The 24,807-nt window shown below is 46.7% G+C and overlaps 1 protein-coding gene across 2 annotated transcripts in view; it reads right to left on the minus strand.

The window, feature by feature from the left end:
* The window catches only part of IFT56 (intraflagellar transport 56), a 674,300-nt gene that overhangs the window by 17,441 nt on the left and 632,052 nt on the right, over positions 1 to 24,807 (minus strand). For both annotated transcript variants that reach the window (XM_069231232.1, XM_069231233.1), the window contains 5 exons: positions 21,768 to 21,831; positions 21,538 to 21,626; positions 15,678 to 15,761; positions 15,138 to 15,207; positions 8,040 to 8,146 (listed from right to left, as the gene is read on the minus strand). In XM_069231232.1, coding sequence (XP_069087333.1) covers positions 8,040 to 8,146; positions 15,138 to 15,207; positions 15,678 to 15,761; positions 21,538 to 21,626; positions 21,768 to 21,831 — 414 coding nt within the window. The remainder of the gene's footprint in view (positions 1 to 8,039; positions 8,147 to 15,137; positions 15,208 to 15,677; positions 15,762 to 21,537; positions 21,627 to 21,767; positions 21,832 to 24,807) is intronic.

Genomic DNA, 24,807 nt, shown 5'->3' on the forward strand with positions numbered 1-24,807 from the left:
TGCAAAACCCACCTGCCTGACGTAATGGATTTTCAGCGGAGCAGGTGATGGCATATCCTGCCTCCGACTGGTCCCTGGTGGGGATGAGTTAGACTAGGAAGGTTTGGAGTCGGCTGCAGAGGGGAAAGGCAATGAACTGGCCCAGACTGTTGGCTTCCAGATCCATGAGTCTGGTGGATCCCACATCCCCGGCCAGACAGAGGCTGGGCAGCATGTGCAGCACGGTGCCTGGACAGGAATGGACATGGTAGGGTACCCCTTCCATAGCCACAAAAGGGGCAAAAAGAAGACTAAGGGGGACAAGGGGCAGTCACAAAGCCCAAGGACCTGGCTGTAGCAGGAGAATCCTTTAAGCGCTCAAGCGTCAAGTCAGCTTTCTCTCTGAAGAGACGGGTGCCAACAAAGGGCATGCCCATAAGATTGACATCCCCTAAAAAGCCAGACATCCTCAACCGTGGGGCCTAGGAACCACTGTTGATGCAACTGCTCTGCCCAATGAGTCGGTCGTATCCACTTCAAGTTGGATCGTGAACTTTGCTGCATGTTTCCTATCAGCAACTACTTGGGAGAGTACAGCCCGGGCTCCTCCGGGACATCTGGCAGCAGTTGCGGAAATGTATGCCACAGGGTGTGGGAGAAATTGCCCAAAAGACATGCAGTGTCTGCCATGCTGGCAGAAGAAAACATCATCTTCCTAAGTGCGACCAGCCTCTTGGATTCCCTATCCTGGGGTGCAGAAGGTAACAAGCCCTGGGAAGTGGAGGCTTGGATAACCAAGCTCCTAGGGGTGTGGTGTCACATGAGGAAACTCGGGTTGCCGGAGCAGGACGATGGCACAGGCAATTGTCCTGTTCACAGAAGCCCCTGTGCTGGGTTTAGACCAGGTACCCACTAGGACATCTGTAGGACTTCACTGAAGGGGAGTAGGAGTTCAGAGGATGAAGCTCCAGGTTGAAGCACCTATGTCAGGAGGTTAGTCCCGACTGCCACCGAAGGCAGCTAAAGGTCCAGGACCTCAGCTGCTCTTTGCACAGCCATTGAGTATGAAGCACCCTCCTCCGAGATGTGGTAGAAGGGAAAAGCATGCCAGTGTCTGGGAAGGTGTCCAGTCCAACTGTCATCGCCCAAGTCCGCTCGCCAGTCCAAAGGGTCTTTGAGCTGCTATTCTAAAGGGCCCAGTGACCTCTCCCATTCCTCACTGTGCCCTAGCTTATACGTGTGAGAGACTGGCTCCTTGTTGCAGTAACCCCCACTTTCTGCCTGGTTTCTGAATGCAACTTGTACTGGAGTGCACTGGGATCCTGCTAACCAGGTTCCCAGTGCCAGTGTTCCTTTCCAAAAACATGGTAAAAGTAATTGGATACACCTTTAGCTAACACTATAAGTCCCTAGTAAAAGGTACTTAGATACCCAGGGCATGGGGTACTATGGGTAAGCCCATGAGGGCAGCAGCGCTGATTGTGCCACCCTCAAGAGCTATGCATCTAGGTGCACCCAGCACTGCCAAAGCAGGCTAAGAGGGTCATTCTGACCCTGGCGGCTGGTGGCCGCCGACCACCGACCACGGGAGCACCGCCAACAGGCTGGCGGTGCTCCAACGAGCATTCTGACCGTGGCGGTTCAGCCGCGGTCAGAAGCGGAAAGTCAGCGGCCTCCCGCCGACTTTCCGCTGCTCGTGTGAATCCTCCATGGCTGCGGAGCGCGCTCCGCAGCCATGAGGATTCCGACCCCCCCTACCGCCATCCTGTTCATGGCGGGAAAGCCGCCATGAACAGGATGGCGGTAGGGGGGGTCGCGGGGCCCCTGGGGGCCCCTGCCGTGCCCATGCCAATGACATGGGCACGGCAGGGGCCCCGTAAGAGGGCCCCGCAAAGTATTTCAGTGTCTGCCTTGCAGACACTGAAATACGCGACGGGTGCCACTGCACCCGTCGCACCTTCCCACTCCGCCGGCTCGATTACGAGCCGGCATCCTCGTGGGAAGGTCGTTTTCCCCTGGGCTGGCGGGCGGTTTTTCAGCAACCGCCCGCCAGCCCAGGGGAAAACTTGTAATACCCGCTGCGGTCTTTTGACCGCGGCGCGGTATTTCGGAGGGGGGAATTCTGGCGGGCGGCCTCCGCCACCCGCCAACATTGGAATGACCCCCTAAGTGTCCTGGTGCAAACCTAAAATACAAACTCAATATGGCACACTCTATGTGTGCCCTGTCCACCCTACACTGCATATGTAATGAGTAAGTCACCCCTCTAGCAGGCCTTCCAGCCCTAAGGCAGGGCGCACCATACTATATGTGAGGGCATAATTGCATGAGCAATAGGCCCCCACTGTATCCTTGCCAAACCAGGGACATAGTGAGTGAACAGAGCAGACATTTTATTATGTGTGCTGGACACTGGTCAATACGAGTTTCCCAGCTACATAATTGCTACTCTGAACCCTGGGTTATTTGGTATCAAACAACATGATAAATCTAAACTGGTGCTGGAACTGGATTTATTATAAAATGTAGCCAGGGGTCACCTTAGAGGTGCCCCCTGCAAAAACCAACTATCCCTGCACGGTTGCTGACTGGTTCCAGCAATCCTGCCACATCCAGACAGCCAATACACAAACCCTGGGGGAGAGCCCTGTCTCTCTGGTTTGTGAAACAAAGCCCTTCCTGGGTGGAGGAGCTAATTCCCCCACACTCAGGAATGTGCACTGCCCTGGCAGTGAGTTTTTAAAGGGCTACCGCCCTTGAAACTCGATCCCCAGGCCTGCTGCTGGCAGCAGATGACCTGCCCCTTTGCAAACCCCCACTTCTGGAGTGAGCAAAGGTGGGAAACCACACAAAGGGTGGGAGGAGTGGCCTCACTGAGTATGCGCCCCTCCTAGGGGCTTGCAGGCGAAGTGGACACTTCATTTAATTTTTCTCCATCTTAGAATGGAGGAAAATAGCCAATCAGGTTTAGGGAAGTGACCCTTCCCACAGGAAGTGGTCACTGTAGTGGGTATAGCCACCCAAGAGTAAGTGTCCCATTGGACACTACCAGGTTCCCCCTAAAACGCCAACTAAATTCAGTATTTAGTGGGCTCCCCTAGACCCAGAAATTAGATTTGAAAAGGATTTGAAGAAACAAAGAAGACCAGCACCAAAAGAAGACCACAGCAAAAGAACTGAGGACCTGCTGCCCAAGATAAGGCGCTAAACCCTGCCTGCTGCACCCAGGACCCGAAAATCGCTGCTGTGGAGTAGCTGGATGCTGGACTGACCGAGAGAAACCTAGGGGACCTCCAGGCTTCAAGATTCATCCCAGATCTCCCTTCTGAGTGGAGGCACTACTCAAAAACCAAGCAAGAACCAACAAACTGATGAGGGTCACTTCACCAAACGGCCGATAACTCCGTGACCGGAAGTAGCAGCCGGATCCCACAACACATCGGCGACCGCCCAGACGTGACCTACATTTGTGCCGAGTTTGGTGGCACTGTGCCCTCTAGTGGCTGAGTTACGCCAATACCCTGGGTACTGGTCAGCTGACGCCGGACAAGCAGAAAACCATCTCCCCCAGAGCTGAAAAAGGATCAGGAGGAAGCCCCAGTCGAGGGACTTCAGGAACACCCTGGACCTCTGACCAGAGGGGCCCGTTGTCCTGTAAGCAGCCCTCAAAGAGACTCACCTCAAGCTCCAAAGGACTCCATTGCTCCTAGACCTCTAACTCACCCTGCACCTGGCTGCCCTGGGCCTTGCATCACAGGATCTGCTGTGTGACCCGGGGCCCCAACCACTTGCGACCTCGACAGCCTAAGGGGACCCCACGGCACCATCTTTAAACCAGCTCCTTTTCCAAGTGGCCCCTATAGGCTGCCCTGTGCCTGTGCCAGGAACCTCTCCAACGCTGCTCCAGCCCGAACTGGGAACCACCAGAGACTCTCCAGTTGGCACAGTGTGCCCATCAACCACTCCCGCCACCCTGAAACAGAAGAGACTGGTAACTCAACTGTGTGATTTTTAGAGCATTTTTAAAGGTGACTGTGCAATGATTCCAATTGTGCGTAATTACCCAGAGAAAGACAAACTTTGCTAAAACTTCAAAAAGTCATAACTTGAAAAGTACTTAGCGTTTTCTAAAGATCTTGGTCTTAAAATAAAAGTCTGAAGTATTTTTATGAATTCTGGTCTCGAGTTACTCATTGAGTGTGTGTGGTGCATGACTGGATTTGTGAGTACAGCAAATGCTTAGCACATCTCCTGGATAAGCCTAACTGCTCGACCAGCTACCTAAAAAATTGGAGCTTTAAGTGATCTAATTTTTACCTCTGGACACCAACGTGTGGTTGCCTGAACCCTCTGCATAGTGTGCTTGGTTTTGTACACTACAAAGAGGGCCAGCCTCCAACAATAAGAAACAGGCTCATGATCTGACATAGGAGGCACTGCTCTTGCGCTGAAGTCTGCATCGTACAACGCCCATCTGGCTCTGTAGCATAGTTAGTAATGAGGATAAGGAGGGCACCGCCCGGGGGCATGGGCGGTGCCGGGAGCAACTGCATCAGGACCGGCATGGAGCAGGTGAGATGGTATGACTGGCGCTGTTCCAGGTCCAAGCATGGATCCATGGGTGCCCCTAGGAACCTCGGCCAAAGCCGCTAGCACAAATCCTGAAGAAGCCCCTTCTGACTCAGCAGGGCCAGAAAGTGCTCTAGCAGTGTCAGACTGCCCAAAAAATGAGGTGCATGGTCTCATAAAATTCTTTTAGCTGGGTAGGGGTGGCTCTGGCTCCTGGAAACTCGGGGAGGCGCGGAGTCAGCCCAGACACAGGCTTCACAGATGGAGGCCTAGAATAATGGTGCACCTTCGTCGGCTGATGGACAGGGTGAAGTCGGAGAGCATTTTGCTTTCTTCGACTTCTTCTTGTGCCTCGACTGACTTGATTGCCCGAGGACTTGGAGTAGGATGATGACGAAGGGAGACTCTGTGACCATTCCTAGGACCTTCCTCTCAACCGGGACCTCAACTTACGTGGAGTCGAGCCACCATCAGCTTCAAGGACCGCTCCCACAAAAACTTTGGATGAATGGCCCATCAATCGGAGCACAACTTCGGGCCGTGGTCTTGCTCCAAACGCCAAAGGCACCCCAGGTGTGGATCCGTCACCGACATCACCCGATGACAGGATCTGCAAGGCTTGACCTGGTCTTCTTAGATGACATCCTTGATGCACCAGGAGCTGTACACAACTCAAAAACACTTTGACAAAAAGTCAAAAAGAGCAGCCAAAAAATGACTTAGGGGTAGCTCTCTTCAGATCAGTGCTGGCTGGTGTGGAAAGAAAAGAACTGATGTCAGCACGCCAAGATGGCACTTATATAAGACCCGCAATGTCATATCCAGCATGGACGACATTGATGACAGACACGGAGCCGATCGACGCCACCTAATGGCACGCAGGGACACTGCTCGAGAAAAATATCCAGATCCAGTCTGATGCATGGAGGAAATTCAAAAGGCAAGGAATCTGCAACTAGAAGTCGCTATCAGGTATCATTTTTTAAGCACAACACAGCCAACTAAGTTAAGAGGCAGTTTTAATGCGGCATTTATCCCTGTGTTTAGTCTAACTATGTCCTCTTTGTCTCTATTCAGGAGCACTCCAAGGTATTTACCCGAGTTCCCCACCATCTAACGGGAAATTCAAGTTCAGTTTTTGACATTTTGTTTGTGAGAGGAGAATCTCAGATTTACCCCAGTTAATAGATATTTCAGATTATCCGCCAATCTTTATTATTTCTCATACTAAAGGACAGAGGTTTGTGCAAGGCTTTGTGACAAACAACAGAATGTGATCTGGATACACAAACCTCAATAAGCATCCTCAGTGAAAACAGAAGCATATGGCGTTCCAGTAACCAGAAAGTACAAAAAGCATGGGCAACAGCGGGCAGCCATGCCTAGTGCCCCCGGAAACAGATCTGAAGTTAAGTCACTGGTTTGGACTATCAGGCAGGAAATCCACAGGGCTAGCAGGTGTATACATCCCCATCTCAAACCTGAAGAGTGTTGCCATCAAGAAGGTGATCAAAAGCATTTTCCGCATCCAATAGGATCACCGCTGCCTCAAATTATGGGTGCAGTTGGTGTATTACTGCAAATATGGTACATATGTTAACCAAAGTAGCACTCCCAATGTTTCCTCTATTTGTATAATGTTGTTGTGATCAAACAATTCCAAACACTGTCCTCTACTGAGGAAAAACAAGTACCTATATTCTGAACTAGCATGCGGGGAAAGATGGACAGCAGTTTGAGGGGTAGCCTGTCACCAGAGAACCACTTAAGACATTACCTGCAGTAATAATTTTAAATAACCTGTTTTAGAGCCGGAGCATCCAAAATAAGTTGTGAAGGTATGGGTATATGCAATTTTTCAGGTTATCCACATATGTTTAAATGAAATTAATGTAAGTAGACCTTTTGGTTTAAAATCGACAGAGGTTAGCCTTAAATTAATTGCTTCGGCCCTCCTGGACCTACTGTGGATGCTTTTGTGTTAGCAGTTGCAGAAGACTGTAAATCTATCAACTGTTTGCAGTGACCAATGAACATTTAAACTATTAAGCAATTGTCTTAAAAAGACAACCCAGCTCCTTAAACTATGGGGAATAGTCTGTAAGCCACTAGGAGCCCAGGTCACTTGATGAACAAGACAATGCCTGAGTCCCTTTATTTAAAAAAAAAAAAATGGACTCTACAAAGATGCTTCAGAAACCGCTACTGCCATTGAGATGGAAGGAAAAGTAAAACTTTCAATAAATAGCAACTGGTGGGAAATTCAGGATTTAAGAAGATACATGCACTGTGAGAACAGGAATATCCCATTTTCTTCTCTTGAGGCTGTTCCAAGATTAAACAAGTTATTGCTGTGTGTCACTGAAGGGCTATAAGAATCGTGTCTACCACCAAATAAGGGTTTCTTTATCAAATATCGCAGGATAGTTGGGTTAGGAGCACCAATTGTGAAGAACCATGCAATTAGCTGGGTCAAGCCATCTACAGGATTCTGCTACTCAAAAACAGGTGTGAAAATAGGGAATAAAATAAGCCAATTTTACTTTTTACTTATAAGCATTTTGGAGCTACATAAGTAAAGCACTTTCATTTCTCTTAAAATATAGATGGCACTGAAGGACGTGGGCCCTGCATTCTTATGTCCACAGTCAAGAGCAAAAGTTTCAGATAACTGAAGTCCTGGATGCCTACCAAAGTAAGGCTTCAGAGATGCTCCGGAGTTCACCACAGCCATGGACTGTGTGATAATATACGTTTACCAGTGAATGCAGCTACCATATTTATTCATGGATGGATGTTAAGGCAAAATATTTCTTTTAGGAGACATAGATGGAATGGTATATTTACAGATTTATATTGCGGGAACAGGATTAAAACTCTCCAAGGAACTGCTTTACCTGAAGGGTGATTTACTAGACGGGTTCCAGATATATATCTATATATATATATATCAGGATTATTCAGATAGAAGACCTAGTATGGCCCAAAACATTGGAGCATTGGTTTTATGAAATGATGGAATGAATTTGGGCATTTTATTTTATTTAAATACATTTTTGATTTAATGTAGCAAAACATATAACTGAAGTATAGCTGTTTTTAAAATTCAAAACACTGAGTAGACTAATTATTTTAAGACTTCTGGGATCTGTATTTAAGCATTTCTAAGGTAATAGTCATTATTGAGACTCAAGTGGTCAGAGTTGCAGGCAATCACTGCACCCAGCATGTAATACATGATCACACCAAGCAGACCATCACTGGTAAATAGTTAAATAGACAACTTACACTTAACTATCTGAATATTTTTCTGGCAATTAGGAGTATGATAGACATTCAGCTACAATTATTTTAACCCTTCTTTACATTGACAGACTAACCATTCACAGTCATAATGTACCTATATGGCAATTAAAAAAAATATATTTTGAGATGTCTGGCCCCATACAGTGATTAAGCAGTAAGGTTCCATACACATGTTGGGGACTCACCTTGTAGCAGTCATTAGCAATTAGCTGCAGCAAGCTAAAGGACTCGCCAGATGTCTCCATTTTCAGGTAGAGCTCCCAGGCTAGCCGCGGCTTCTTGTTCATGATGTCTGAAGTGAGTGAGGTATGGAGGAAGTAATACACATCAACAGTCAACAGTGTGCCAGTGCATATAGACAACAACTCAATCATGTGGATATTCATTCACAGCAATGCTGCAGATGTTTAGCGGCCTTCCTAGAATTGGTCAGCTGGTAACAATAAGAGCATGAGTCACTGAAAGAGCCGTATTTTGATTTCACTCCCCAGGGCTGTTATTCAGCAGTTAAACTGAACCAACTCACTTAATGCTACTATGGACACATTGTCCAGCCCTGAGCCTTTATATTTTAGCTAAATAAATTTCAATTGTTGCAGTCTTTGCTTGCTTCCATGAACTAATTATATTTAGACTAACAAACCTGATAACAAAGATTTGTAGGTGAAAAGTTCAAGGCAGGAAACCCTGACCATGATAGCAAGAGTGAGGTAGTCACCCTAGTAGGAGCACCCCAACCCTTCCAGCAGGTCTTACTTTGAGAGGAGAATTCAGCTGTTCTTTCTCTGGGAGCAGTTAGTACAGCAGCACCAAGAGCCCGTGTAGCAATCGTCACTGTAAGAACAGGAATTGTGTCTCCTTCCCTTATACCTGTGTTACTTCAGCAGCACTCCCAGCTCCCTCCCACAGATTTCTTGTTTTTGAATCCCATGCATTGGCTTGCATTGCTTCAGCTGCTCTCCCAGTCCCAAACAGCAAGAATCACTTTAAGAGACGTTTATCGAACCCTTCAATGTCTCAGTTACTTGAGCAGCACACTTAAACCTTGCCAGCAAATGCCTCTGTAAAAGCACTACTTGAACCCCGGGTCTGTTATTTCAGCAGTACTCCCACCCCTCGAGGATGTGACAGAGAGAGATTAGTACTTTGCTCTCCCTTCTCGGGGGCTACTTCAACAACATTTCCAGATCATTTCAGCAGGTGTCACCGTGAAAGCAAAATTGGGCTCTCCCTCCCCAGGAAACTCTTACTACAGTTGCACTTCCAGTCATACCCAGCAGGCCTCAGTATAAGAGCACTTCTGAGTCTGCTGTGGCCTACAGCCCCACACAGCACAGTCCATACTTGCATGCTAACAACCCCTTCCATACTAACAATAGCGTGCATGCACCCTCTATACTCACAGCAGCATGCAAGCCCCTCTCTTCGGAGACCTTAACTTTCACCTAGAGGACCACACCCACCGAAACTCTACCGCTCTTCTAGAAAACCTTGGACTCACCCAGAACATTACCAACCTCTCCCCCCAATCCCTCACTCCCAGACACCTATTAGGAATGATATTCTCCTCAATCTGTAACATCACAGTAGACAAGCCAGGAGCTATGATCTAGAAATACCACATCCTCATCAGTTTCAGCATACCCATCCTGCATCATCACAGACCTACCCCAACCACCCAGCCCAGCTGGAAAAGCATGCCAGAAGAGGAGTGGGTCTGCCCTCTCCAAGCACCGGCACAAGCAGACCAGAGACTTATGGAGAGCCATCAAAAACTTCAACAGCTGTATCACCACATGCACCGACACCCTGGCTCCCCTCAAGTGCAACTCAAAGGCAAGAGCTCAGCTACAGGCCAGCTGGTACACAAAGGTACTCAAGCTGACGAAATGCCACTGCAAGCAACTGGATCATAAATGTAGAACAGGTTAAGAAACCACAGATGAAGACATCTTCAAATCAGCCCTAAGATGCTACCACCTACAGATACGGAACACCAAGCACACAGCTCTTGCAGATTGCATTGACACCAGCACTAACAGCAACAAGGAAATCTTCGCCATCATCAAAGACTTCACTATGCCTGTAGCCACTTCCAACTAGATCACAACTCTCACAAGATTTTTGCATCAAGCTCTCGCAATCCTTCTGTAACAAAATCCCCTCCATATAGTACAACTTTGACCATCCGGATCCTGTCATCGTCACAACTCAACTTCCTATCACAGCCAATGACGGAACCCTGACTTCGGGGCCTGCCTCACCATTGTCAAAATCGCTGCTACATGAAGATCATCCACTTTGATGCTTCATCTGACCCTTACACACAAAGCCTTCACCAAGGGGCTCCTGCCAATTATCGAAGCACTAAAACCCATCCACAATGCTTTCATCAACTCAGCCACATTCCCGGACACCTGGAGGCATGCCACTGTCATGCTCCTGCTCAAGAAACTATTCACTGACCCAGCCACACTTTACAACTACAGACCTATCTCCCTCCTACCATAACCATCAAATGTTTTAGAGAAACGAATCAACTGTCTGCTCACCGACCACCTCAGGAACCATCAGCTCTTCAACACCATATAGTCTGGATTCAGGACCAACCACAGTCCTTAAACAGCACTCATCGCCACCAAAGATGATATCCCCATAATCCTTTGCAAAGGAGACACAACAGCTCTTATCCTCCTGGACTTCTTTGCAGCATTTTATCTGGTCTCATACCCCATCTTCATCCAAAAGGCTGCAAGAGATTGGCTGAATCTGTTTCTTCTTAACAGATAAAACACAAGCCGTCAGCCTGGTACTTTGCTCCTCGAAACCCACAAACTCATCTGCGAGGTGCCTCAAGACTCATCGCTCAACCTGACACTTTTCAACCCATACAGAGTCCTGCTGACCAATGTCATCCGTACACACCAACAGCCTCTCCTATGCAGAAGACAAGCAACTCATAGTCTCCCTCTCGGACTGAATACCGCAACACAAGAACCAAGTTCCCCGCCTGTAAGACCAAGTTTGCTAACAGGGTGAAATTCAACTGTCTCACGCTTAACTATACCCGACCACTTACCGTGCACTTATACCCACATGGAGACTGCTTTCAGCAGCCCTAGAAGATGCTCCCTTCAGGGATGCATTAATGAACCGCGTAACAGAATATTTCACCTCAAATCCTGGGACGGTGTTGAGTCGGGACTGGAATGGGAGGCTTTCAAGGTGGTGTTGAGGGGGCACTGCAGTGGTGTTGAGGGGGCACTGCTTGGGGCAGTCGGTGGTTATCCGGCGTGACTTGGAATGAACTGGAGGATGTACTCCATATCTGTGATAACGAATAGGGTGCGAGTCCCAGGGCTCTTGCATGACTGATGGAGACTCGTGAGGCATATAATGTGGCCCTGGAGCGTCTACTATGCCCGACTATAAGAACTATATAAGTCGGGCACATGAGGAGGGAGGGAAGTAGGGGAGACTCTTAGCCTGGTTAGTCTACCCTGGGAACAAGGGGGCCCCTTTGACCCACCAGATGACCACGAGCATAACTGGTCCTTACTCCCCAAAAGACATCAATGGGGCATACTGTTACTATTATGTCTCTCTTTACCACCCGCCAGAGGCAGCTCTCTTGTCAGACTTTGGCTCTACGCTGGGCCGTCTCAATCTTCAGTGCCTTCCAGCTGTGGACCAGGAACCATTGGGCACCCCAGTTATGGAACTGGAGATCAGCAGTGCCATTAAAGCTATGGCGTTGGGTAAGATGCCTGGAGCTGATGCCTTCTTTCAGAGTTTTATGTGACGTTTGCGGCGGAGCTGGCGTTGAGGCTAGCGGTTATGTATGCGAAGCTTACGAAACGGGAACACTCCTGGCTACGACACGGGAGGCTTTCGGGGTCCCTCTGCCTAAATATACATCCCGGGATACAGCAGTCTCTGACTTTAGGCCCCCCTCCATGCTCAATTTTGATTTTAAAATATTCAGTAAGGTGCTGGCCTTTTGGCTATTGCCTCATATGCAGAGCCTGATTCACACCGATCAAAACAGGTTTAGTCCAACTCCCTTAATCTCCGCTGACTCAATTCAATTCTCTATGCCCGGTACCAGCCACCTACGCCTACTGCAGTTATTTTGTTAGTGTATCTTGAGAAGGTCTTTGATACAGTGCGGTGGGACTTCTTGGAGGCTGCCATGTTAAATATGGCCTTGGGCAATCGATGGACGAGATGGGAACGGCTACTTTACACCTGCCCAGTGGCAAGAGTTAAGATGCGACAGGTGATTTCTGAGGCCTATGAAGTCTTTATGGGCACCAGGTAGGGATGTCTCCTCTCTCCCCTATTTTTCGTCATAGCCATTGAACCACTAGCAGAGAGGTTCCGGACAGAGGGCTGGACTCGGGCACCAAAAGGAACGGTACAGTCTCCATCATCCTGCTTTATGCAGATAATCTTGTTCTTTATCTTCGAGATGGCGACAGAGATATACCTCGGGGGCTGCAACTTTTTGATGACTTCAGCCTGTACTCGGGCGTCTGGGTAAACCGTAGTGATATGTGTCTGTTCCCGGTAGTTAGCAGGCTCGACCTGCCCCGCCTCCTGCCCACCAGACATACTCTGGGCTCCATGCACCTTCAATTTACCTGGGTATCCAGATCTTTCATGATTTTATGGACACGCTGGAAGATAATCTGGGGAAGGATCTTAGATCTCTTAAGTCCTGTGGCCCCTTAAGTCACTCACTTAAACTACCAGTTATGCAGCGTATAGCAAAATCCGAAATGATAATGCTCCCACTGCTACTTTATTACTTTGTGAACCGCCCGGTGAAGGTTCCTGTGTCTTGGTTTTGGAAGCTTAATGTACTCTTTTGGGAACTAATATGAGGCGGTGGTGGCCAAAGCATTGCACTATCCACCCTCTGCCGTCCCCTGCTGGAAGGCGGGCTGGGAGTGCCAGACTTTGAGCTATATTTTTAGCAGCTCAACCGCAGTGGATAACTAAGTGGTTGGATGGAATGGGACTGTGAGAGCTTGACCCGATGAGCTCTGAACCAAACCAGGGGCTGTTGCTGGCGAAGCTCTGCAACCTGCCATGTGGACTCTATGTGCCGGTATTCTTTTATTCACAGCCCTGTCCTGCTGGTGGCGCGGACTACGAAACATTCCTGGGACAACCCCCTACTTTTCAGAATTGCTTGTGGTGGAACTGCCCCATGGGGACCCGCTGAACTATTTCAGAGCGGGACAATTGGACTCAATGATGGAGGTGGGGCTGGTGATTCTGGGGGATTGTTTTCAGGCTTGCTTCCTGGTCTCCCTGCCAGGGACTTATTGGAACAAACTGGCTTACTCTTGGGGCAATTTGTCACCTGCAAAGCACTTATTCATGCCCTTTGAGACCTGTGGGGGTCAGCGGACACGGAACCTCCAAATCATGGGGTTCTCCAGCTCCTCCTAATGCTAGGATGTGGCAGCTACCTGGTTACGTGGCTCTATAAAGTGCTGGATAGCCATGCAAGACCTGACTGATGTGGAATGGGGAAAGGTAAGGGCATATCCCTGAACAGTATCCTCACACCCCGTAAGATCAGAGTTATCTAAAGAGGGTGCCTTTGCTGTGTGGCATTACACTCAGACTTTGAACACATGACATAGGGATGTCTCTGGCTATCTAAGATTGGTATAAGGTTATTGCGAGGCTTAATAAGACCCTGAACAGATCACTGCCCAACACTCCTGAAACTTGCCTTTCCTAGAGCAGCCACCAAGAAGGTGAGAAACAGACTTTCCAGGTTTAGCACTAGCACTGGCAAGGTGACATAGTGCAATGGCCTGGAAGCCCACAGGAGGTGCCAGACTGGAAACCTGGGTGAAGGATGTTATACTCTGGGCCCAGGAGAGGGACCTGATGTGAGAGGAGCCATGGGGAATCCATTGTAGGTCCATACAACTCCTGTGGACTGAAGCAGTTGACGGGAGGGAGTCTTCCAAGGCTAGGGACGAGTTTACAGAGGATGGGAGAGAGGGGGCTGGTTGGGGAGATGGGACCCAGCAAAGACCCTGGCAACTGGACTGGTTGGGATGGTGGGAATGGATGGACAGTGACCCCTGGAACATGCTTAATGGCGAGGGGAGATGCAGTGCCACACCTCTGGATTACAGCCCACCCCCACACCTCTGTGGCCATACCCCCATACTTTCCAATGACGATACAGAACAAACACTCCACTGAGATGATGGGGTAGGCATGAACACAGTTATAGCTTGTGTGTTACTTTACATGTTTTTTTGCTTATTCGAATGAGGACCACCTGGCCCTACAATTCTACCCCTGCTCCCTCTGGAAGCCTGTCTAGTAACAATGATGCCACAAGAGTTAGCAGGGAAATAGGAACTCGCATGTATTCTAACAGGAATACTGTTACTGCTGTTAAGTTCATTTTTCACCTGCACTGTAAAAACAAAAACGCCTGTTTAAGAAATCATATACTGATGATCTTAACAAAATGCTAAAAAAACACGTTTTGAAAAAACTGTCTCAAGCTTAACACCAACAAGACAGATTTAGTGATCTTCTGCAAGACATCTCATCATGGGACTCCAACTGGTGGCCAGCTGAACTGGGACTCACCACACTAGGAACCTCAGAAAAATCATCGAAAATAAACTGGGCATGACCACATAAGTCAATGCGGTCACTGCATCCTGCTTCTGAAGATCTTTAAATGGCTCCCAAGCAACACTAGAAAAACTATCACTCATGCCCTAGGCACCATCTAGCTCACTATGGGAATAACCTATATGCCGGAATCACCAAGCAACTCACTAGATGACTTCAAATCATCCAAAATTTTGCAGTCAAATTCATCCTTAACCTCCCACATAGAACGCATATCACACCACACCTCAGGGAACTATGCTCAATTCAAACTCCTCACACATACATTCAGGTTGAACTCAGGCCTCACTTACCTGAACAGTCCCATCTCCTTCCACCAACTACCCAGGCACCTCCGCTCCACAGGACGTCTACTCACACACATCCCAGGATCAGGATGATGGGCATTCTCTCACATTGTTCTTAAAATGAGAAACAACCTCCCACTCCACATCAGCACCACCTCCTCTCCATGAATTTCACAAGAAGCTGAAGACCTGGCTTTTCAATTAAACAATCTACCATATGCAGTGCTAGGCGCACACAAACTGCTGAGGGCCAGGATACTTTTGTGGGTGATAGTGCGCTTTATGAATACACATAACATAATGTAACATACTCACAGCAGCGTGCAAGCCAGCTTAAGTATGTGTAGTCATTCTTGATCTTCTCACTCTGAATTAGGAGAAAAACCTGGAAAGGAGAGGACAGTTTTCAAGATGGTGCCAAGGGAAAGGCTGCTTACCTTTCAATGTAGCAATCAGCTGATATGCCTCAACCTTGCACTAACCCCTGCCATTTCATTACTGAAACTAACACACAGCTCTGCCGTTGCACCACACTCCTTTCTGACCTATAGCTCTGTATGATACTACAATGCTAGCACCAGAAATTGCTCTATCTTAGCTTCCCGCACCACTTGATGTTCCAGCATTAGAAGCCCTCCATAGGCATGAAGGTCACCCACATCTTTAACTGCAGCACCCCACGCATTTGAATTCTACCCTTACCATCTCCGCTGAAGCTCCATTTATAATAGATTAAGGTGCAAGAACAGTGTTTTGTACAAGGTCACACAACAATGAGATAGTTCAAAATGTATTGCTCACCTACAAATGTTGCCTATTCCCCCAATGCATCTTTACAGTACCCAAAAGCAGTACCTCCTCTGCCTCCTTGTAGTTTCCGGACGCCGCCTTCGCCTGGGCATAGTTGAAATTAAATGTGTCCTCATTGTAGAAATAGCTCTGTGTGGAGAAGAGACAATCAAGGTTCTGGACGTCCAAACTATAGTGAACAGAGCAGTCGTAATCAATATTTTAACATCCTTGTGGCAACAACAGGAGCCTCCTGCAGTGGCAGGCTGGTTACATATCACTCTCTTCTACTTCTAGTCACCAGCAAGTTGTCAAGTAGAGCATATTTGAAGCAGATTGTTTGTCAAACAAACAAAAATGGCTGCCAGGATGGTGGCTTCTCCAGCAGTTTGTCTTCCAGCAAATGGACTTTATATTGAGTACTATTCTCTTAGATTTCCAATTCATTTTGACTTATTATGGGAGAACTGGTTAAGAAAGTACCTACTGCATCATCAATTACATAAAAATTCCATCCACTTTATAAATCGCCAGCTTTCACAGTTTCCATTCTGTAGTAGAAACACAAAGGGTAGGAGACTCAGTGGGATGGGTAAGTAACTTTTCTGCCTAGGTTTCTTTACAGAGAAAGATCTTGTTAGAATCCAGATCAAATCAATGATCTAGCACCAGGGCTGCCACTTTCGATGGCTACAAGATGATACAATGAGACCAACAAACACGATGGAGGCATCGCCATCATCTTCAAGGAAACCATCCGGTGTACCATCACCAATGCCCCTTCTGGAACACGTCAACTTTTGCCTACAGACCAACACCAAGAACACAATAAGAGGCACCCTTGCCCACAGACCCCTGGGACCCAGACCAGCTTTCTGCAACACCATCTCCAACCTCATCACCCCTTTAGCTATTGACTCCCATCTCTATGTCCTACTCAGCGATCTCAATTTCCACGTCGATGACCCAAACAACGCCAACTTCATCACCCTCCTGGAGAACCTGAGCAACACTAGACTCACCCAACTGGTCACCAAACCCACGCACAAACCGGGACACACACTCAACTCCATTTTCATCTCCAACGACAGAATTACTTTCACCCACGTCACGGAAGTCACCTGGACTCACCACGCCATTGTTCACTTCTCCATCCCAGATGCCCGCATACCATCACCAAGCACCTTAGCTCCTCTCACCTCAGCTGGGGCAATTTAACGAAGACTCTGTGGACAGCGGCCCTGAGCACCACACAACCCAAAACAGCCGCAGATACGAACCAAGCCATTCAACTGTGTCACCAAATGTGCTGATAAAGTTGTTCCACTGATACCAGCAAAAGCCAACAAAACCGCAAATCAAGCCAGCTGGTACAGCCCAGAGCTCAGAACCACCAAGCACAATTGTTACAGACTCAAGAGTCAATGGGGCATTACCAAGAACCCTCCAACAGAGCCACTCACAAAGCATCCCTCAGCAACTATGACCTGTGCATCAAGGAAGCCAAGAGAGCAGCAATCGCGGCAGCAATCAATATCGAAGCTAGCCACACAAAGGAACTCTTTAAAATAGTCAAGGAATTCTCCAACCAGACAGCCATAGAGAATACCGTCCTCTTCGCCCAAGGACTCTGCAACACTCTGTCTGACTACTTCCACAGCAAGATTGCCGCCATCTACAACAACTTCGACCCCCAACCCACCACGCTCAGCCTCGACAACCTCAACCAACCAGTAAACACCAGCCGAACTATCTCTACCTGGATTCCACTCACCACTCCAACCACCACAGCCATCATGTCATTCATCCACTCTGGGACGCCCACCGACCCCTGCTGCCCCACACCCTAATCTCTTCAATCTCAGAACCAACCCTATCAGCACGGATCTCACCACTATCCTTACACCTCGATCTCCACAGTTACCTTCTCAGACAGATGGAAACACGCAGAGGTCAGACCCCTCCTAAAGTAAACCTGCCAACACCAGCGACCTAACAAAATTACTGCCCAATCTCCCTCCTCCCCTTCACAGCCATGGTACTCGAGAAAGCCATCAACCAACAGCTCACTGAATACCTGTAACTAACCCACCTATTTGATGCCTCACAATCAGGATTTGGTGCCAACCACAGCACTGAGACCACACTGATCGCTGCCACAGACGATATCAGAACTATCCTCGACTGCTCCTATTCTCGACCTCTCCGCTGCATTCAACATCTCCCATCACACCCTCATCAGCAGACTCCACAACATTGGCATACCACATAACACCCTCAAGTGGATCGTCTCTTTCCTTACAGGAGGCACACAGAGCATCCGACTGCCTCCCTTCACCTCCACACCCAAGGACATTGTATGCAGCATACCCCAAGGATCCTCCCTCAGCCCCACCCTGTTCAAAATCTACATGAACCCCCCCCCCCCCCCCCGGCAGACATTGTCGGATCCCACTGACTCAACATAATTTACTATGCAGACGACACTCATCTAATCCTTTCGCTCTCAGAGGACCCCTCCAACATTAATACCAACTTCTGCAATGCCATTACGAATGTAGCCAAATGGATGAGGGACAACTGACAAAACAGAAGTACTGATCTTTGGGAAGAACACCTCTGCATGGCAGCACAGCTGGTGGCCAGCAGAACTTGGACCAACACCCACACAGAAAGACCATGCATGCAACCTTGGCATCATCCTTGACACCCAACTGACCATGAAACTACGTCAACGCAGTTGCCTCTTCCTGCTTCCACACCCTTGACATGCTCTGCAGAATCTTCAGATGGATCCCATTCAACACCAGAAAGACCATCATGCAGGCCTTTGTCACCAGCTACTTCGACTATAGCAATGCTCTCTATGCAGGTATCGCTACCAAGCTCCTCAGAAGACTCCAAACCATACAGAACACTGCAGCCAGACTCATCCTGGACCTCCCAAAATGGACCTACATCACCCCACCTCAGAAACCTCCACTGGCTCCCTATCCAGAAGAGATGCCAGTTCAAAATTCTCATGCACACGTACAAAGTCCTACATGATCAAGGATTCTCCTACATAAACCATCGAATGAAGTTCCAGATGCCCGCAAGACACCTCCACCTCCGAAAAGCACCCTCCCTCGCAGACTTCAGAAACAAACTGAAGACCTGGCTTTTTGACAGAGACATGCCACCCTCAGCGCCTAGATACCCCTAGGGGCGACAGTGCTGCACTATACAAATACTGATTGATTGGGCACAGAACTCTGCATTGGAATCCGAACTAACAGTGTTTACAGAAATATTTACTGACTGCCACATAGCTGCTTTGCTGATTTAACCAAAAGTAAATTCATTTGGTGGGTTACAGATAGGCTTGAAATGAACAACTGGCAGTACAGCAAAACGTTCAGGTGTGGAGGAACACATTTAGACTTAGGTGTTCCATTATCAGTGTGACGCCACATAAGAGATGAATCCTGAAAACTCAGCTATTGAAGCAGATGTTCTTAAAAAACATATATGCAGTCCAAATGTCACATTCCTTGTTCAAAGCTACATTGCATTTCCATGCAAGAACATGCCACACTCTGTTTATCTGTGGAAGCGGGACCATCACTGCAAAAAGATAGAGGTGACAGTTTCGAATGGGTAATTGCAATTCCTATTTGGTAGTCATTACCTAAAGAGTTTTATGCACGGACTTGCAGAAAGCTATCAGGTTGGCAAGAAAGAATGGTAGAAGTTAACAATATATTAAGCAAAACTTTGCAAACAGACTACAGTGCTCACTAAATCACCTTTATTTGCCACACTTAGTATTATACTTCAGGGCTAATGGCCAATTTACATCAGTTAACCCTACCAAGCAGATCCAACTTTCTTCCACATCAGATCATATTTCTCTACCGGTAACTTGTTACATGTTGCTTTTCCTGACTCAGCTCCAGCAGAGACTCATTCAGCTGACCACCCCAACAACTCACTTTTAGTTCCTGAGGGAGCAGTGGAATATCATATTGGAGCCTCACCTGTCTCTCATGCCTCATCAGATTGGTGTGCCAACTGTGCATTAAAATTTGAGGAATTAAACTAATTTTACAAACTGTTATCCCCCCATGTACAATATGAGCAAACTACTGCTAAATTTGCAGAAAAACAAAGTAATGAGAATACACTTTTGATCACCAAAATAATTAAAAACCCACTTAGAGGAAAACAACAGAAATACAGTTTTTAAAAATAATATAAACTGTGCCCCAAGAACATGAGCAAAAACTCACTAAAAAAAAGAAAAATAACTAAAAATGTTTTCAAAAGAAAAAACAATATTTGGACCCCCTAGCAATTCCCTGTTACAGAACATAGGCCCTCATTAGGACCTTGGTGGTAAAAACCACCTACCACCGCCTACAAATCCAGCTGTGGCCATGCCGGCGGTAAGGTGGCACTGCCGCCAGCAGCAGCGCCACGCCAGTAGTATGCCGCCGGCCGTATTATGATAATTAATACGTCCTGGTGGTGTTCTGCTGGCAGACGTTGCTTCTGGCAGCAGCGTCTTGTCCCATCTCCTGCCAGAGGACCCCGTGGACACAGGTAAGTGGGTGCTCTGACAAGGGAGGGGGGGTCGGGGTGTGGTGTGTGTGGGTGTGTGTGGGTGTGTGTGTGTGTGTGTGTGTGTGTGTATATGTCTGTGCATGCGTGTATGCAGGTGTGTGTTGCGTGTTGTATGTGTGTGCATGTTTGGGGGTGTGAGTGCGGGTATGTTGAGTAGTGTGAATGCGTGTATGTATGTAAGTGTGTGCAGGTGTGTGTGTGAATGGATGTATGCATGGGTGGATGAATGTGGGAATGGGTGTGTGTATGCATGTGTGCGTGTGTGAAGGGAGGGGCATGTATGAAGAGGGGTCTGGAGAGGAAGGGGGGTGGGGGAGAACCTGTGGAGGGGGAGTGGGGTGGGGAAGATCCCTATCAGTGACAGGGAAGGGATTCCCTGTCACTGATAGTGCCTACCGCCATGGTTTTCGTGGCGGTAAGGAAGCCACAAAAACCATGGCGGTAGGTGGGGTCATTATCCCGCAGGAAGTCAAGTGACGGCCGCCGGGCTGGAGATTGATGTCTCCAGCCCGGCCGCCGTTACCACCGTGGCGGTCGGTGTGATACATTGCCAAAATATGGAGGAAAGTACCGCCAGCCTGTTGGCAGTACTTTCCTCCATATTACCGCTAACCTCCGGGGCAGTAATGACCCCCATAGTTTTAATAGTAAAGTTATAGTAATAGTAATAGTTATAGTAATAGTTATGAAAGAGGTGAGGAGACGAAGATAGAGGGGGCAGGTTAGGGAGTGGGTCAAGCGGAGGGATGAGGGTAGAAATGCGGGGACTTAAAAAAGGAAAAAGGAGGAGCATGAGGAAGATAAATTAATGTAAAGGATTGGAGTTGGGGCGGGTTTCCACTTCCTAGTAAATATCGAGAAAGGTGGACAAAGGAAGGAAAAAGAAGCATGAGAGTGAAAAAGTACAGTGGAAAGCAGTAAATAAGTTTCAGGGCACAATGCCCTAAGAGAAAAATTCAAAAAAGTGAAATGTCATTCGGTAAGAGGACATGGGAAGGTAAGGGGATCACAGGAAAATGGATGTATGTAAATCTTGCAAAATCCATATAGAGGATGCAAAAATCCATGAATCTGGATATATTAAGGAGTAAATGCCGTTCTCCTTGAAAATATCAATTAAACAGTTTACATTAAGTTGTTTCTCAGATTTAGCATTCCATAAATTTGTTTTTTATGACATCCAATACAACCACTACATTTAGCTTAAATATTCTAAACTCCTAGAAATCTCCTACATGCTGAAAACAAATACCCTGACCCAACATTCTTGATTCTCTGTTCTTCGACTGCAATTTTTTTTAATCTGAGATCAGTACCTCACCTTGACGGAATTGAGGTAAATCAGCACGTCCTCAAACTGTCGGAGCAAGAAAAAGCACGAGGCCATGCACTGCCTACCTGGGATGGTATCTAAGGGAAGGTGGAAAAAGAGACAGAAATTGGACAGTCAGTACCATCAGAGACAGCTGGGGATTTATCAGCCAAAGTATTCAAGCCCAAGTAGTGTTGGATGGAAAACAAAAAGATATTTACCATGACCTGTCAACTTACCACATTCACTTGCAGACCCACCAACAAGCTGAAAGAACTGTTGAGCAATCTTTAGATGGTCCCGCTGCAAGATAAGAAACTATCACGAGTCAATCCAGGTCTTAATTAGCATCCAACTTTTTCAAACTTGTATGAACAACATTACATGGGCACCAAGAAATTCTGTCCTCTCTGAAGTCAAAGCCTCAGATCTGTCACACTAGAATATTTCCACTGCTACAAAACGTCTAACTCGCAATTACAAGCTCACCACCTTTACACAGTATCATCAAACCACGCCAACAAATTTTCCTATACCATAGTTGCTCAATGCATACCTCACCAGCACCAACAACGTGGGGCTATTCCATTTTTACATGTCATCAGATTCACCACTAGACACTCCTTTAGATGCCATCACTGTATTACAAGTGCAAGCGTTTATTTTTGTGCAGTTTTTGTTAGCACTGTGCAAGTATGAGATGAGCTGCTTTGCTCTGGTATTGTGTTTAGTACCAACACTAGCCATACACTGGTGTTAAAACAGAGAATACAAATGAAAATTATGATTTATTAAGTGCAACAGCTAACAGAAAAGGCCACCACAAGACACTTTAACAGGCCATCCATCAGGAAAAACCCAGATTATCTTCAAAGCCTTCCTGAAAATATAAGTACTCTGGACCCATATAAATGAAGTAGAAACACGCTCCACAGTATGGGCCCTAAATACCTGATGGATCTTTCCTCAGTGACATTCCACTCAGGGGGCATGTAATAGTTATATTAAGACTGAGCGAAGGGCCCAACCTTAAAAATGATTTAACACTTCATTTGGCTTGACCGTAGAAGATGTTTTGCATGGGGACGCGATTTTGGAAAAAAACACTTTGTTTCACAGAATACCAGAGGAGACACTTTACTGTATGGGTGAAATGATCACCTTTTCCAATTACTATGGCCTTACTGACAACAACGTTTTGAATTAGTTTTAAACTAGCTTAGGTACTTTCCAGGAAGGCGAGGTAGAGGCTACTGCAGTAGTCAAGTTTCGAAAGCACACATGTGGAGCTGACTGACTTGTTTTTGGAGTAAAGGAAATACTTGTTCCTAGCAGGTACAGGGCATGGAAGCAAAAAAAGGTGATCTGATTTATCTGTGTCTTAACTTAGAGGTCTTAATCAATTTGGGCACCCAAAGAATAATCAATTTGGGCACCCAAAGATCTAAAACTGACTGATAGGGCAGGTGAGAAACCTAGTGATATGGCACAGATGGAATTGTTTTTACTGAGAAGTAGCAGGTCAGTTTCTTCACTGTTGAGTTTCAAGAAGTTGCTGCTCATTCTCTGCTGGATAATGTAGAGACCATCTCAAACATTTGACAAAGAATGTGGTACAGTCTGGTCCAGGTGGTACACCGAGTGTCATCTGACTAGAGAGGGCATCACAGTCAAATGATCTGATTTGCTGCACCAGTGGCTTTATACAAATTGTAAGCAAGACGGGGGATCTTGACCAGCCTAAAGGAACCGGCAGAGAACCATTGAGTGGCAGATGTACTGATTCAGTCAAGACCCTTAAGAATGTTGTGAACCAGTCAGCAGCCACCTCCAATATTTCAACCTCCTTGACTGTATTTTGAGAACACTGTGGTCCACTGTGTTAAAAGCTTTGGGCAGATCCAGCAGGATCAAACTTCACTTATCTAATATGGACCTGTGATCATCAACTGCTACAACCAGAGCGGACTCTGTCTCTCTGCCCAGACAAAAGCATAGTTTCCTGGGGTCCAGAATGTCAGAAGCTTCCAAATAAACTGAGAGTTGCGTAGCCCCATTCTTTCTAGCAGCTCATTGAGAAAAGGGATGAGGTCATGTCAAGGAATTCATTATTAAAAATGGACTAACTACACCCTGAATCCATTAAAAACTGAGTAACACCTGTGGGCATGAAGCAGTTGAACATATCAGTAATGTTAAGGGTCTATCGTTGGGGTCAGCACCAGATAAACATAAACTGATGTAATACTGGGCACAAAACAGGTGCAATTGCTGGCTAAAGTGTAGAACCTGACATAAATGTTGTTTATGACATGGAGTTTTTGTGCATGCTATTGAGAACATTCAATATTGCTTCTTCCTTTGCCACTCCCTTTGTGAACCGTTATTTCTGCATACTCCATGTACTTGTCAATTGACTCATCAAGGCTAATGAGTGCTTGGTGTAACTTGATAACTACCTCTTTAACCTCCATTAATATATGACTGACGGGATGATGGTATTATATGGTATATATATATGGTTACAATTGCGTGCCTCCTTGTTTTCTGTGCAACTGATGGAATTATAATTATATATAGTCAGAGTCCTTTAATGACTGCCTCCTTGTTTATAAGTAACCGGAACTCTGATGGAAATATATTTATACAGTGTCTTGGGGTGCCTCAATTACTGCCTCATTGTTTATTGTGTTACTGAAGCTCTTACGGACTTATAAGATATGTTGGGTCTCGAGTGCCACTATTATTGCTTCCTTATTTGTTGCGTAACTGGAGCTCTGATGTAAATATATTTATACTGGGTAGGGGTGCTTCAATTGTTTGGCAAGGCATAGAGACCAACATTATGCAATACCCCTTTACTGCCACTTCAAACAGGATCAACAATGTAAGAATACAGAACCAATATTTACATCTTAACATTCTGCAGTACTTCTAAAACCACAGAACCCGCATTCATCTGCCTTCTTTTTGTTGCTTCTTACGCATCAGATACGTACTATGCTTGTGGATCTCGAAGTTTTAAAGGATCAATAATGATTAAATGTTTTAATTGTGTGGGAATGTCTTTAAATGATTATTAGATACGCCCCTTTTTTGGGTTTGAGGTGATTATTGGAGCTTTGACATTATAATTTTATTAACTTCGATACACTTCCAGTCCTTTTCGTTTGTTACATTTTGACTGTTTATTGATAGAGAAGTTTTTTTCACACATTTTAGCTGCTTTTGTATGAGTACTGTGCACCTAATTTGACTACCACAGGTGCCTGATTGTTG

This window comes from Pleurodeles waltl, chromosome 4_2 (assembly GCF_031143425.1).
Source record: "Pleurodeles waltl isolate 20211129_DDA chromosome 4_2, aPleWal1.hap1.20221129, whole genome shotgun sequence".
Taxonomy (NCBI): Eukaryota; Metazoa; Chordata; class Amphibia; order Caudata; family Salamandridae; genus Pleurodeles; species Pleurodeles waltl.